Genomic DNA, 16,565 nt, shown 5'->3' with positions numbered 1-16,565 from the left:
GATGAACCCCAATGTACAGGCGCTGAGCCGGGGGGGCAATGACAATACCCACACCTGCTCGGCACCTCTCACTGTGAATGTGTTTTCCCCAACTCCAGAGTGGAAGAGAGTCCAACCCCTCTCGAGGACTGGAACCAAAGCCCAAGCCGTGTATGGAGGCGAGACCGACTATATCTAGTCGGAACTTCTCGATCTCACACACCGGCTCGGGCTCCTTCCCTGCCATTCCAGGTGACATTCCACGTCCCTAGAGCCAGCTTTTGTAGCCGGGGATTGGATCGCCAAGGATCCTAGGATCATTGGGGCACACAAACCCCTCCACCACGATAAGGTGACAGCTCATGGAGGGGTGTCACACCCTAATCATCTACTAAACTCAAAGCTCGTGAACAGGTTTGTCATTAAATTGCTTCAGTTTGGTTCAATTGTCTCAGTTGGGTTCAATATGGGGACGATGCAGACTTGACAACTGGCCAGAAGACCATCATTGATACCCTCCATAGTTTTATGGACTGATGAGAAAAGCAAAGTGATGGAAAGTCCAAAGTATGGAGAAAGAGGATCTGCTTATGATCCAAAACACACAACCTCATGGTGGAGGTTATGTCATGGCTTGGGCTTGCATGGCTGCTTCTGGAACGTGCTCACTCGTCTTTATTGATGATGTCACTCACGATGGTAGCAGCAGAATGAATTCTGAAGTCTACAAAACCATTTTGTCTGGCAATTTACAGAAAAATGCATCCAAACTCATCGGGAGAAGCTTCATCATGCAACAAGACAATGACCCAAAACACACTGCCAACACAACAAAGGACTTTATCAGGGGGAAAAAGTGGAAGGTCCTAGACTGGCCAAGTCACTCACCAGACCTTAACCCAATAGAGCATGCATTTGACCTCCTGAAGATGAGACTGAAGGGAGACACCCTCAGAAACAAACAAGAACCGAAAGAGGCTGCAGTAAAGGCCTGGAAAAGCATTTCAAATGAAGAATGCAACGGTCTGGTGAAGTGAATGGGTCGCAGGCTTGATGCAGTTTATGGCAAGTAAGGGTTATGCCAACAAATATTTAATGTTATTCACTTGAAGTTCATTTAATCATGTCTGTTCCAGTACTTTTGCTCACTTGAAAAGTGGGTGGCTTCAAACGAAAGGTGGTCTGTCCAGAGTTGTTGCAATACCTTTAAAAAAAAAAAAACAATAACCAATCCCTGATCCGATCACAATATGGTGCAATGTGTCTATTGAAATGACTTGTTCATTTACTGTCTATACACTTGTGTACTGTGTGTCTTCAAAAGTATTCTCTAGTCCAGTGATTCCCAACCAGTGTGCCGTGGCACATTAGTGTGCCATGAGCGATCTTCAGGTGTGCCGTGGAAATTTATAACATTTTACTTAACTGCTCAAAAAATTATTCATTTACAATAATGTATCTTTGTTCCTCTATTTATGCCAGTGAGGCATAGTGACAGACACAACAAATAAAAGCTCTTCTATTAGATGGCAGGAAGTACATACAGTAATTACTGTGTATCTACTTTTTGTGACATTTTTCGTGCCGTGAGATTTTACAATTGGAAAATATTTGCCTTGGCTCCATAAAGGTTGGAAATCACTGCTCTAGTCAGGTCATGTATTCTAATCAGTCAGGTTAAACCAACATTACAACATGACAGGAATAATGGGTGCTGACTGACTATAATTGAATTACTTTGTTGAAATTAAATGACTTCACACACACCGAAACTTTAGCGCATGATTCGACATGACTCCGGCATATTTACGTACAACCGTTAGTGCTAGCACTAGCTTTTGACAACATAATGTTTTTTTTGCCTGCTTGCGAGCCGTATCGTATTAAAATTACGTGAACATACCTCAAGCAAGCCTTAAATGAACGCAATTTCCCGAGCACCGGTGTCCACCAGCACACGTTTATCCCCATTTTTTTTTTATACTACATGCGTCGCAATGTCGTCGCCATGGCAACGAGAGTCCTTGCACGCTGGCAGCTAGATCCATTCCACACATCCACCATCCACAAACGGATGTAATTTCTGAATATTACTCCGCGGCGGACTCATATGCGAGTGCATTGGCCTGAGGTTCCGCCTGTGCGCTCGGGATATGTCACCGGAGTTGACGAGACCAGAAAAAAACACTTTAACAAAGCTACACTCAACCACAAACTCCCGAAATACAAGCAGCACATCGACTGTCCGACCAGGGAAAATAACATTTTGGATCACTGCTATACTACGCTAAACAAGACATACCGTGCCAAACCTCGTGCCGCCCTGGGCTCGTCTGATCACTGCTTAATTCACTTAATACCGACGTACAGGAAAGAACTTAAATGCGACAGTGAAAAAGTGGACCAATGAAGCAAAGCTGGAACTTCAAAGCTGTTTAGACTGCACAGACTGGAGTGTCTTTGAAAATTCAGCTGGCAGGATGCATATCAAAGCGGGGACAGGGCCCTGTATATTCGAGCTAGAAACCAGCTGACTAAAGGAATTTACATTGCGAAGAGAAACTATGCAGCAAAGTTGGAAAAACAGTTTAGCGCTAACGACTCTAAATCAGTCTGGCATGCATTCCAATTGCTGACTAATTACAAGCGACGACCCCCCCAAGATGAGAACAATAGCACACAAGCCAACAACTTGAATACCTTCTACTGCAGATTTGAAAAGGACACACGCCACCAACTTCTGCGTTAACCATCCGCGAACAGGATGTGAGGCGCATCTTCAATCAGCAAAAGATTAACAAAGCGGCAGGCCCGGACCATGTGTCCCCATCCTGCCTCAAAGTCTGCGCGGACCAGCTCGCGCCAGTCTTCACTCAGATCTTCAATTGATCTCTGCAACTGTGCGAAGTACCTCCTTGTTTCAAATGCTCCACCATCATTCCAGTCCCCAAGAAACCTGCAATCTCTGGTCTAAATGACTACAGGCCTGTCGCCTTGACATCTGTGGTCATGAAGTCCTTTGAACGTCTCGTGCTGGACCACCTCAAGAGCGTCACAGCTCCCCTGCTGGACCCCTTGCAGTTTGCCTACCGACTGAACAGGTCTGCGGATGATGCGGTCAACATGGGACTGCACTTCATTCTTGAACACCTCGACAGTGCAGGAACCTACGCGAGGATCCTGTTCGTGGACTTCAGCTCAGCGCTCAACACCATCATCCCTGAACTCCTTTCCTCCAAGCTTCTCCAACTCAACGTCTCGCCTATTTACTAAGTACTTGAGAAATTTACTAAGTACTTGAGAAATTATTTCACTGAGTACTTTTAACTTTTTTTCTTACACCTTTTTCATGCCTTTGGTGTTTGCATTTTGCATGTCTACTTGAAAATTGGGTGGCTTCAAACAAAAGGTGCTCTGTCCTAAGTTGTTGAACACATCTAGATGTAAAAACCATGAAATAAATGATGGAATTCTGAACTTTTGTCTTTTGAGCTGAAACCCAAATGTCTTCACTATACAACAAAAACAAAGGAATTAACCTTGCGGTTCCAATACTTTTGGAGGGGACTGTATACGTGTGTGTGTGTGTGTGTGTGTCTAGACCGACATTTGCGGTAGTGGCCGCGATTGGGCGACATGGCGAGGTCCCGCGTGATAGGTTGAATCGGCCTGAACGGTCGCAGCGTGGCGAAGTCCCGGACGGGGCGCTCGGCTGACCCCTGACCTCTACCCCTCAGGACGTGGACAGCATCTTCAGCCGCGTGGTGGACGTCCACGAGGTGACGGCCAAGATGCTGGGCCTCGTGGAGGACGCGGTGGAGATGACGGACGAGTGCCGCCCGCACCCGCTGGTGGGCAGCTGCTTCGAGGACCTGGCTGAGGTGGGTCGGCGCCCGCCGCCCGCTTTTTCGGCTTACGACGCACTCTTCCTTGCTTCTCTCCTTCCCGACACGTTGCTAGCGATTCGTTGGGCTGTTTGGCCTCTCGGCTCCGCTTCTTTACAACTTCTCCTCTTCTGCTTCATCGATCCATTATTTTTTTCCCCACTAATTGATGAATCGGGAAAAAAAACATTTCCATCCCTTCATTTCAAATGGGCCGTGCAGAAAAGTGCACAAACAGTAGGAACCTGTTTGTGCATGAACATGGCACAGCTCTTAAAGTAATCAATTATGATTAAAGAGAACTTTACAATAGCCCATGGACCAACACACAAAAACATGCAAATGTATGCGAAACAATATCTGCTAAAAATCGTGTTTTTGTCCTCCTCTGTCCTTTTCATCAGCCTCAAGTGTCACATGAAGATTTTTCGGCACTCTTCACCTCGTATGAATTTCATTTCGATCTTACATAGAAGAAGTGAAATTGATGATGGGTTAATAAGAAGTGGCCATTTAGCTCAACATCAACCCCCCACCCCCCAATTCAAATAAGTCCATTTACCCAACGTTTAGTCTTTAACTTTATGCAAAGTACAAAAAATCAATAAATCTAAATTATAATCATGAATTTAAAAAGGTGTGACGTCATACTTTACCTGTGAAAAACAAACCCGTATTTGTTTCTTTACAAAGCGAGCGTAAACGAGATGAGTGCAGCACTGCGCTTCCAGTGATGTCCACTGGGTGGCACAAAAGAATCCCCAAAGTTTGACGAGGGGCCACACCGCAGGTAGGAAATGAGAAGCCTATAAAAACATGTTCAACTATTACATTTCTTTTCAAAGGGGGATTGGTAACAAAAAAAGCTTGCAACCTTATTACACTAGAACACAGAGGAATTTGGATTTGCTTTTCGCGGGCATAAAATGGCGTGGCAGGCCAGATCGGGTAAACTTAATTTACATGCTATATTTCCAAAAGAACATCGAATGTTGTCACTTGTACCCAAATTAAAATTCTATTGAGAGCAAGTCGGTTTGGCTAGCATGAGCATAAAGTGTATTTTGGGTGCAAAATGAGCACTTACATTTGCCCGATCGCCAGTCTGCCTCTGCGCACGTTGCAGCGTCAGCACGTGATTGCTTCATCGCGAACTTATCATTAATCAGCAGTGCTGACCTCATCCAAGTTAGGCTTTTGCTTTAGATATGTAAAAATGCGCACCACCACCGATCACTAATCAAATGTAGCGATTTTGATCAATTTGTTGTTGCAGCCCGGTTCTCATCTTCTCTCTCTCGCTCCATCTCTCCACCCGTCTCTTTCTCTCTCCCTCTGGTGCTCGTGTTCTCGCTTGGTCTCTCGCACCATCTCTCTGTCTTTCTCTCTCTCCATCTGTTTCTCGCTCGCTCTCAGGTTCTTTCTGTCTTTATACCTGCCTTTCTCTTTTTCTTGCTTCCTTGCTCGCTTTTTGGTTGCGTCCAAGTACTCGTTTCCTACGCGACAGACCTTTGGCTCCAACTTGTGGCGTTTTCCACAAATCACGTAGGACAGGTTAAATAAAAATCTGACTGAAGTGTTCGTAAATAGGGCAGCGTGCGTCTAAAGCCTGACGCATACAATTGAATTGATCTGCTGTTCTCTCCTCCGATTGGCCGGCCGTCCGTCACGCAGGAGCTGGCCTTCGACCCGTACGAGACGTACGCTCAGGACGTGCTTCGCTCCGGCTTCCATCAGCACTTCCTGAGCCAGGTGACCAAACCCGGCGCCGCCTTCCACCTTCAGGTGAGCCCCGCCCAATGCCCTCTGACCTGATGATGTCATCAGTGAATAAATGTAGTCATTGGGGAATAAAGGTCAGAGGACAAAGATGTTATGGGGTCAGTTAAATTTCATATTTGCATCGTGTCTATGTTATGTAATACATGCACGTACCGATCATGTTCACTGCATCTCGAAGCAACTTGGTGACTTACCAAATGTGCAAGTTGAAATTGCTCAGTAAGGTTTTTTTCCTTATCCGATTGGGAGGTTTAGTTCAGGGGATGTCGTCAATCTTTGTCAACTGTGGGCCTGTGAAACCCTTTGAAGACGCATTTGTGATTAAGAAGGAAAACAACTCAACTTGACTTTCTGCAAAGTAAAAGACGCATTTGTCCTTACGTGAGTCCTTGCTGCCGCTTTATAGTCAAATTGCCAGTATTGCTAATTCCAATCCAATTCAACTTTATTTATAGAGCACTTTTCATACAATGAAAAGGCTCGGCCACTACAGGAGCTTGAAATGCTTCTTCCGAAGTCACCCCTTCGTTGCCCGGGCGGTGTATTTGGCATCATTGTCATGCTGATATTTCTTGCACTGTACGCTGTTTTAATTGCACTCATTTATTTCTCTTTGCTTTAAATGTTTATAAGCTGTTTTTTTTCTTTGTTTTAAAATGCTTTTACTCATCAAAAGCACATTGAGTTACCTTGTGTATGAAATGCGATCTATAAATACCTTTGCTTTGCTTAGTCGTTTGACACTCCAGTTGAAGTTCACTGTAAAACTAAACTCACTTAACAAAAGAATTACACCTATTGAATATTCAGCCTTCGTTTCTTCGTTTTTGTTCACAAAAATCGCTTGCTCAAAGCTAACACACATTGTATAAAAAACACCATTGACGAACTCACGAAAATTAACACTGAACTTATATCGCTCAAAATGAATGTTGGTAAACAAACGCTGCGTAAACAGGTAGTATAACAATATTCTCTGGCACATATTCTTCAAACTGTGAAAAAGGACATATTAACAATATTTAATTGTGAAAGTGTGTATCTCATTGCATGCGCCACACTGCCCCACAGAGGTCAAGACTTGCACAGCAGGAACAGGAACCCAACAATGCCGGCGCACACAGGGACAGCTTAGCACCTGGAGCCTCACCACATGATTCCTATCCACCACGACATTGTCAATAAAACTGAACCGCGGTTGCATCAAGAAGTTCCAAAGTATATTGCCGCACGTGTTGACAAAGCAACAGTCAAAAATCTAACTGAATTGAACTTGAATTGTTAGTTTGCACTTTAAAGTAACATTTGTATTTATTACCGAGGTTATTTTTCAGGGTTTTCAAATTGTTTAACTTGGTTAAATGTAGAATATGCTTATGTTAAAGTTAAGCAGTGGTTATGTTGCAATTTGAAAAAATGCAACATAAAACATGTTTTTATTGTTGGTTATTTTTCAGGATTTTCTAATATAATTTGTATTCATTTTATTCAATTGTGGTACATTCCTATATTTCAAGTTTATGTAACCCATTGGTTAATAATAAAAGGGTCTCTTTTTCTCATACCTGTTGTTGCTGATTATTGATGATGATGATGATTGTTGTGCCCACAGTCCATCTGCGAAGGCTTTAAGGAGGCCGTGCAGTACGTCCTGCCGCGACTGCTGCTCACGCCCGTGTACTACTGCCTGCACCTCTTCGACATCATCAAGGTAACACCAACGCAAAACCACCACATTTTTGTTTCTTCTTATTTTTTTTCATATAAAATAAAGTGCTATTTCTCTCCAAAAAAAGAAAAAAAAAATCTGAAACATGTTCCTCCAAAAAGGCGGCACGGTTGAGACTGGTTTGAGCGTCGGCCTCACAGTTCCGAGGACCGGGGTTCAATCCCCGGCCCCGCCTGTGTGGAGTTTGCATGTTCTCCCCGTGCCTGCGTGGGTTTTCTCCGGGCACTCCGGTTTCCTCCCACATCCCAAAAACATGCATTAATTGGAGACTCTAAATTGCCCGTAGGCATGACTGTGAGTGCGAATGGTTGTTTGTTTCTATGTGCCCTGCGATTGGCTGGCAACCAGTTCAGGGTGTACCCCGCCTCCTGCCCGATGACAGCTGGGATAGGCTCCAGCACGCCCGCGACCCTAGTGAGGAGAAGCGGCTCAGAAAATGGATGGATGGATGTTCCTCCAAAAATTGTGGACTTTCTGAAACGGATTAAAAGCATTCCAATTATTTCAAAGGAGACCACTGATTTGATAGACCACTAAATTGACTTAACGAGTCTCAAGTCCACTGTAGTTGCTTGGCACGAAGATGCCACAATGTGGCACCAAAGCCCACCCCCATATGCTGCCGCACAGTGGATCCACCGATTGGCATTTTTGTTTGTTTTTTGTAATTCAAATGTTTAAATTTTTTTTTTTACTTTTTAGGGTTAGGGTTACCAACCCCAAAAACACTTTTTGGCCATTTCTCCTCACTTATTCAAGATGATGATTCTTAATTTTTAAAATCTTTTTTTGTTCTTCCTCAATGTAGTTATGATGGGTGTCAATTGTCTGGAGATTTTCACTATTTGCGGCCCGGTCCCGCTGCGCTGGGGTCCAGTGTACTTTAATTGCTAATGCCTGCGAATTTTTTCCCCCCTCGACCCTCCCCAAATATTTGCAGGTGGAACACTGCTAAGAGTGCTAACAATGCTAAAAACTGTGTGTGCGCACATGTATTTGTGCATGTGTTTCTTGTATGTGTCTGCACGTTTGTGCTTGTATGTGTGCGCACACGTGCGTCTGTAAGCACGCATGTGTTGTGTGCGTGCGTATGTGTGCATGTGCTTTGTGTGTGCACGCTCGAGTTTACCTGTGAGTGTGTGTGTGTGTTGTAGCAACTGGAGGAGAAGAGCGAGGATGAGGAGGACAAGGAGTGTCTGAAGCAGGCCATCACAGCGCTGCTCAACCTTCAGAGCAGCATGGAGAGGATTTGCTCTCGTAGCCTGGCCAAGCGCAGACTCAGGTCCGTATGGAAAGTTCCATTGCGCGACTCCGCCCATCCTCCGGCTCCCCGGACCCAAATAGAGCGGCCGAGGGGGGGCGGAGGGGGCCGGCGGGAAGTGACGAGAGCAGGCGGGGCGGTCCCGCTCATTGTTCTGTTAGCAACGAGAACAGGGGGAAAAAAACAACAGACAAGCAGCAAACGGGCTTAGAGGAGAGCAGAGGCGGTGGCCGGCGCAGCTCAAGTGGAAACGTGGAGACGAGCCGGATGATTGACAGGTGGCTACGAAGACGTAAGTGCGAGTAGCCGCGTCAGCGTAGCCGCATTAGCGTAGCCGCGTTACCGTCTCGTGACGCGGTGTGTTCATACCTCAGGGGTTTATGTGCTAAAGTGATTAGCCAAAGATCAGCGCGCAGCATTTTTATTCGGGCTTCTGGTCATCCGTGTCACGTAGCGAGCGTTAGCGCCGTCACCGTTGTCGTGGCGATGACACCGTCGGAGCCCCGTCCTAGTTGTCGTCACCGTCAGACCTCACGATGACGGCCGATCACCTTTCTCTCTTTGATCACGTGATGAATACTTTGAATACTTGTTGTTGTTTTCAATTTTTTTTTTTTACAAATTGCTTGTTAATTAATTCATTGGGACTAGAATCAAGGTCATGTATAGGACCAGGAGTAGGATCGGTACAAACAGCTAGAGGATCAAGACTACAATCGGCATCAGGATTGCAATACAGTCCAGGATTAGGGTCTCTCCAGTTTCAGGTCAAGGATCAGGACTAGAATCAGGATTGTTACTAGTATCAGGTCCAGAATCAGGACTACACTCATTATCAGGACTAGAATCAGAACTAAAATCAGGATCTGTACTAGAATCAGGTACAGGGTGAGGATTATAATCAGGGTCAGGACTGGATTCAGGACCAGGATTTGGATCACTGCTAGAATCATGACAGGATCAGATTAGAATAAGGACCAGTACTGGGATTGGCACAAAGTGTAGGGTCAGTACTAGAGTCATTTTCAGGATGAAGACAAGGTTCAGGATCAGGACTAAAATCAGGACTTGGATTCGGTTCAGCACTACATTCAGGATTACTCCTATAACTGGGCCCAGGATTAGAGTCCGAACTGGGATCAAGAGCAGGTGTAGGGTCAATACTACAATCAGGTCCAGTATGTAAGGACCAGAATCAGGTGTAGGACTAAAACCAGCATCAGGACTAGGGGGACGCTTAGGTGTGGTGCTGTGTTGTTGTCCTGACCGTGGTCATGTGGGCGGTGTCGTGCGTTGCAGCGAGTCGGCGTGCCGTCTCTCCAGCCAGCAGATGAAGGGCAAACACTTGGCCATCAAGAAGATGAACGAGATCCAGAAGAACATCGACGGCTGGGAGGGCAAAGACATCGGGCAGTGCTGCAATCACTTCATCATGGAGGGAACGCTGACCCGAGTGGGCGCCAAACACGAGCGCCACATCTTCCTGTTTGATGGCCTCATGATCTGCTGCAAGTCCAACCACGGACCGCCGCGCCTGCCTGGCGCCGGATCGGCCGCCGAGTACCGCCTCAAGGAGAAGTTCTTCATGCGCAAGGTTACAGAACGTTGCCGTAGGAAACAAATATGGAGAATTTGGGAAATTTTACAAAATGGATCCTTTCCATTGGACTTCACTAGGAATTGGAGTATATTTATATAGTGGACCTAGCCACTGATGATTGTGAGTAGGGAATGAATGAATGAATGATTCCAAACACCGTCGCTGTGTTTGGATTCATTCATCATTTCCTACTCTCGAACTATATATGCCTGCCAAACAGGCCCAAAAAATGTCTTATAAATACGACACACCACAGAAAAGAATCATGTTAACAAACCATACAATGAATGAATGGATAAAAAAATAGCAAAGTATGTGAAATCAGGCTTCAAAATGGTCAAGAATGGACACATTCTTTGAGCTTCCAGATGATGTGGGCATGTTGCTGGGTGCTCTGAAAATCCCGCCTCCAGCTGTCAATCAAATACTTTTTCAATCGCGGATTTGCTGCTCGCGAGAGAGGACCGATACACAGCAGGCGCTTTCACGGGCCGGAGAGAGTCACTCTGCCCCTTTTGTTGTCGTTGAAATTCAGCGGGCCGTCGATCGACGGAGAGACTCGTCAGCCGCGACGCGCGGAGAAGGGAGGGGTGGGATTCCGTGGTGCACGTGTTGCGAGTTGCAGCCTTTCCCCCCCTCCTCTTCCTCGTCTGCCACACGCTGAAAGCCCTTCGCCGTTGCGCGGGACCTCGAGCGTGTACTCTCACCGCTGTCGGTCTGGCGTGGGGCCGCGGGGTGGCGGATACTGTGCGCTTCGTCGCTGCCTCTCAGCACGGTGCGTGCGGCCAGACGGCAGAGACGAGCTAGCCTAGAAAACACCAAAAACACATTGCACTTCAGGGAAGATGTATTCTTCTCGAGTTGTGGCCATACTTTGATGGCTAACTGCTGTAACACTATACTGGTAGAACTGGGTCCATTATCAATGAGGGAGTGGCAATACCGCCGAATGGCCACTGCATGGAATGAAGATGCTGGTGTTTACATAGTGGGGGATGGAAAGTATACGCCCAAAGCTCTTGACGTCACAAGGATCATTTTTAGCCCCGCCCACGAAATCAGGAACATTTAGAAGGTGAAAGAGTTTAAACCATTTCTCAACAATTCAGTGTTGTATTGTTCTCAGTCTTTGCACGTTTTCAGCACTTCAAACATCCATCCATCCATCCATTCATTTTCAACACCGCTTATCCCGGTTAGGGTCGTGGGGCGCTGGAGCCTATCCCAGCTGAATTTGGGCGAAAGGCGGACGACACCCTGAACTGGTCGCCAGTCAGTCGCAGGGCACATATAGACACGGACGACCATTTGCACCCACATTCACACCGTCACTGAGTGGGAACTGAACCCGCGTTGCTTGCACCAAAGTCAGGCGAGTACCGCTACACCATCAGTGACTCTCTTCAAACATCCATCCATCCATTTTCTTTACCGCTTCTCTTCACTAGGGTCGCGGGCTGCTGGAGCCTATCCCAGCTATCCTCGGGCGGGAGGCGGGCTACACCCTGAGCCGGTCGCCAGCCAATCACAGGGCACAGAAACAAACAAGCATTCACACCTATGGGCAATTTAGAGTCTTCAATTAACCTACCATGCATGTTTTTGGGATGTGGCAGGAAACCGGAGTACCCGGAGAAAACCCACCCATGCACGGGGAGAACATGCAAACTCCACAGAACTGTGAGACAGATGTGCTAACCAGTCGTCCACCGTGCCTAAATGTATTTAGAACCAAAACGAGGATTTACGTTTTGGGCACTTTAAACGGTCGACTATATAGTTGACTCTAAGCATAAACGATTACTCGAATACTTCCTCATCACTATTTCAGGATTTTTATCTAGCGGCCTATATCCCATATTTTCACAACATAAGGCGCACCGTATTATTGGGCGCGGGCATGGTAAAACATACGCTAGCTTAAAACCTATGGTAGCATGCATGCACGTTAAAACATACGCTAGCATGCATGCTAGCGTATGTTTTTTAAAAAGCAGCGGGAGCAAAACAGAGTTCGGTTGTACTTTATTGACGTATTTAACAATGTACTCGTTATTTTTTTGATCAATCCTCATCCACAAATCCATCAAAGTCCTCATCTTCTGTATCCGAAATGAACAGCCGAGCAAGTTCTCCATCAAACACGCCGGATTCCCTTTCGTCATTGTCGGAGTGAGTTTCGTTGCCGGGGGGCTGTTCAGCAATGATGCTGGTGTTTTCCTGCTTCCTCCACTTGCGAACCGTGGATTCGTTGATTTTGAATTCTCTCGCGGCTGCTCGATTTCCATGTTCCTCCGCGTAACTGATAGCTTGCAGTTTAAACTGTGCTTTGTAAGCGTCTCTCTTCGTATCCCGGTCACAGACATTTTCGGGCGTACTTAGCCAAACCGATGTTGTTTGCACATACCGGCGCTATATACCTAGTGGGGGCGTGCCTTTAGCGTCCTCTTTCACCCGCACCCTTCCCCCTTTAACGTCCGCTTTTCCTCTCTATAAGCGGCGTGTCGGCAGGAAATGCTCCCAGTCAGTTAAGCGGAGCGCTCATCCAAGTCACACAACATTTACAGATTTTGGAACTCTGTGCACACATAATGCGCGCCGCATTATAAGGCACCCCGTCCATTTTGGAGAAAATTTAAGACTTTTAAGTGCGCCTTATGGTTGTGAAAATACGGTAGTTGATTCTACATTTAAAACGGTTAATCGAATACTTTCTAATCACAACAAAGCAATTTTTATATAGTGGACGATTCATCAAACACTAATATCTATATCGGAAAGATTATATAGTGGACTACTTACAATCGGGCTGCCACTGTCAAACCTTTTTAGAATCAATTATCCTATCGGTACTTCATCGACTAACTGAGTAATCGCCCCACCCCTCCAAAAAACATGGATGTATACAACCCCCCTCCCTGGTTGAAGCCTAAAGTCTGTTGGCATCGCATGCCCGCTCAGAGTGCACCTCGGGCGGGTGTGAGTGAGCCGACCAATACATGCATCTCGGGCGGACGACGTTGATTTTATTCGTGCATTTTAATTTAGTTTCTGTTTTCAACTTTCCACATCGTAAAGTACGTTGCAACTAGCAATGCTAGGGGTAAGAGTACGTCGCGACTTACGATAGTAGTTAAAGATAACTCACCATGCGGTGAATTCCACCTGATGTCAGGTGGCTCAGTGGTAACACAACCGTGTTGGGAAACAGAAAACCCCAGTTCAAATCCCGGTCACGGACAGTAACAACTAGGAGACTCAGGGCAAGATGCTATATCCCCATTCCAACTGAATATATATGGCTAACTGCCTTCCTCAATGAATGTTTGTGCCTGCACTACCAACTTTCCACCAATTGGGGAATAGAGGTACAGTATATGTGGATGTGTCTGGATGGAAGGTGGCTTGTATGGCTCCGGCGAGGGGTTGAGGCAGACATATCTGTCTCGACCTATTTTTGAAGTCGATTTATCCGAGCAAGTAGTTTTTTTTTTCTCTCCCCTCGCCCTAATTTAGGAATCTTTAAATAGTGGACTATATCGTTGACGATTCATCGAATAGTGCCTTATCAATATATAGGGTATTTTAGATATTGGTCAATATAGTTAAGTCATTTTGTCAATTCTGTGTTTATTCCAATAAATGCTGTAAATTCCCATGGAAAATTTCCACCTTAGAAAATTAATTTTGCCACCCTACGCAAGGTCCAGATCAACGACAAGGACGACAAGGAGGGCGAGTACCGGCACGCCTTTGAGATCATACTGAAGGACGGCAACAGCGTGGTGTTCGCCGCCAAGTCGGCCGAGGAGAAGAACGGCTGGATGGCGGCGCTGGTTTCGCTCCAGTACCGCAGCACGCTGGAGAGAATGCTGGATGCCGCCGTGCTACAGGAGGAGAAGGACGAGCATGTCCGTCTGCCAGCGCCCCACCTCTACCGCTTTGCCCAGCCCGACTCCGAGGAGAATGTGGTTTTTGAGGACAGCGTCCAGTCCAAGTCCGGCATTCCCGTGGTCAAGGCCGGCACCGTTCTCAAGCTCATCGAGAGGCTCACCTTCCACATGTACGCTGGTGAGTACGCAGTTCCAAGATTTGGATCTGTGGAAGAATCATGATGACTATTCAAAAATGGTCCAGGATCAGGGTCAGTCTAGAATCAGGTCCAGTATCAGTCGTGATTGGTACTAGAATCAGGATCAGGACTAGAACCAGTATCAAGATTTGGAATAGTGCTAGAATCAGGACAGGATCATGACTAGAACCAGGAACAAGTGTAGGATCAGTGCTAGAATCAGGTCCAGGATGAGGACTAGAATCAGGTTTAGGACCAGAACCAGGACCAAGTGTGGGGTCAGTACTAATATCAGATCTGAGATGAAGTCAAGGTTCAGGATCAGGACTAAAAACAGGACCATGATTTGGATCAGTGCTAGAATCTGGGCAGGATCCAGTATAGAATCGGGATTAGTACTAGGATCGGGACCAAGTGTAGCGTCAGTACTAGAATCGGGTTCAGGATGAGGACTAGATTCAGGACTAGAATGAGGACCACATTTTGGATTGGTGCTAGATTCAGGATCACTACAAGGATAGGGTCCAGGATTAGAGCCAGAACTAGAATTAGGACTAGGAGACCAGGATCAAGTATAGAATTATCATTATTACTAGAAACAGTAACTAGTGTAGGGTTAGCACTAAAATCAGGTCCAGATGAAGGCTTGAGTGCACGCTTACCCGCGATGAGTCGTCGTTTTTCCTCTGCTGTCCTTTCTCCCACAGATCCAAATTTTGTCAGAACATTTCTGACCACGTACAGATCTTTCTGCAAACCGCAGGAGCTGCTGGACCTGCTCATCGAGAGGTAAAACGCGCACTTGCACGCACATATGAGAGTGATGACATCATCGTGGGTATGTTCAGGTTCGAGATTCCCGAGCCAAGACCCAATGACGTGGATCACCTGGACGGAGGAGAGCAGACCCTCAGTGCAGAACTCAAACGCTTCCGCAAAGAATTTGTACAGCCTGTCCAGCTCAGGTACGCCAACATGTAAACTGCACGTACAGTGGCTATAAAAAGTCTCTATACCTCTGTTCCAATGCCAGGTTTTTGTGATATTAAAGACTAATCATTTCAAAACTTTACCTACAATTACTGTGACCTTGGACTGCAATCAGGTCCAGGATAGGGTCAGCCTAGAATTAGGTTCAGGATCAGGACTATAGTCATGACCTGTACTAGAATGAGATCCAGGATGAGGACTAGGATCAGGACCAGGATTTGGATCAATGCTAGAATAGGGATGACTATTATGAGAGCGTGCAGGATTAGCCTCAGTTTTAGAATCAGGTCCAGGATCAGGATTACAATCAGCATGGATCCTAGATCAGGATTGGGATTATAACCAGGACCAGGATTTAGATCAGTGCTAGGTCATCATATCTTGTTGCACCCGAACTTCACCCATTGTAGGGCGGTAGTATTTGCTTCCTTCAGGTCTTGATTGGAGCATTGGGGACTCAATTGGCATTCTTAAAGGATATGTTCATTGTTTGTGTTTCTCCACATGGACAGTTAGGCCTGCTGTCGAGTCACCATTTGTGAAGATTGCCCTTGGTTTTCCCAACTTTTTTCTTTGCTCTGTTTAGAGTTACCCATTGTTTCCTGTTTAAGTTTGAGCCTGGGTACAGTGTTTTGTCGGGGTTAGGTCGCGCTTCGTTGTGTTGCCTGCTGTCAGACTCTCGCCAGCGTTCCATCCTGTACGAAGCGGCTTAGCTTGGGTTGATTTCCTTTACGGTTATAAAGCTTTTGCGAGACTTAAGTGTTCGCCTCACTTCTTGTTGTCCAAATGACAAGTGTTTGGGATCGTTAAGTTGTTTATATCAGTCAACTTCAGTGTTTGTTTCTCATTGGATGTGTGGTGGCGAAAGGCCTGTTACACGATAGAGCTGCAGGAGTGTTGGTTTTCGAGCGCCCGTTATTATCTGATCAGTGATAGAAACAGGACAGGATCAGGACTAGAATGGATGGAAAGTTATAGGATTACTATGAGCTGTACAGCTCAATTGGGAAAAAAAACATTTTCGAGAGGGGCAGTAAAAATAAAAAAAAGGTTGTTGTTGCAAAAGTGTGCACACCCTTCTATAACTGGGAATTCAAATTCAAATGGGTTAGCACAACTGCCACCATTTAAAGTAATGCTGATTAACCCCAAATAAAGTTCAGCTCTTCTAGTAGGATCTGCTGTGACTCCAAAAATGTCAGGAAAAGCCTACGACAACAGCTCAGAACGTATTCAGAATCCGAATCATCTTTATTTGCCAAGTATGT

General features: G+C 46.0%; 1 protein-coding gene across 2 annotated transcripts in view; it reads left to right on the top strand.

Moving 5' to 3' along the window:
* Nucleotides 1–16,565, top strand: part of LOC133476943 (son of sevenless homolog 1-like) — a 30,379-nt gene that overhangs the window by 4,832 nt on the left and 8,982 nt on the right. For both annotated transcript variants that reach the window (XM_061771016.1, XM_061771015.1), the window contains exons 6-13: nt 3,717–3,860; nt 5,538–5,648; nt 7,258–7,356; nt 8,529–8,656; nt 9,935–10,229; nt 13,940–14,306; nt 15,015–15,096; nt 15,156–15,272. In XM_061771016.1, coding sequence (XP_061627000.1) covers nt 3,717–3,860; nt 5,538–5,648; nt 7,258–7,356; nt 8,529–8,656; nt 9,935–10,229; nt 13,940–14,306; nt 15,015–15,096; nt 15,156–15,272 — 1,343 coding nt within the window. The remainder of the gene's footprint in view (nt 1–3,716; nt 3,861–5,537; nt 5,649–7,257; nt 7,357–8,528; nt 8,657–9,934; nt 10,230–13,939; nt 14,307–15,014; nt 15,097–15,155; nt 15,273–16,565) is intronic.

Source organism: Phyllopteryx taeniolatus, chromosome 4 (assembly GCF_024500385.1).
Source record: "Phyllopteryx taeniolatus isolate TA_2022b chromosome 4, UOR_Ptae_1.2, whole genome shotgun sequence".
Classification (NCBI taxonomy): Eukaryota; Metazoa; Chordata; class Actinopteri; order Syngnathiformes; family Syngnathidae; genus Phyllopteryx; species Phyllopteryx taeniolatus.
Note: the sequence above shows the minus strand (reverse complement) of the source record. Positions and strands in the feature narration are given on the sequence as shown.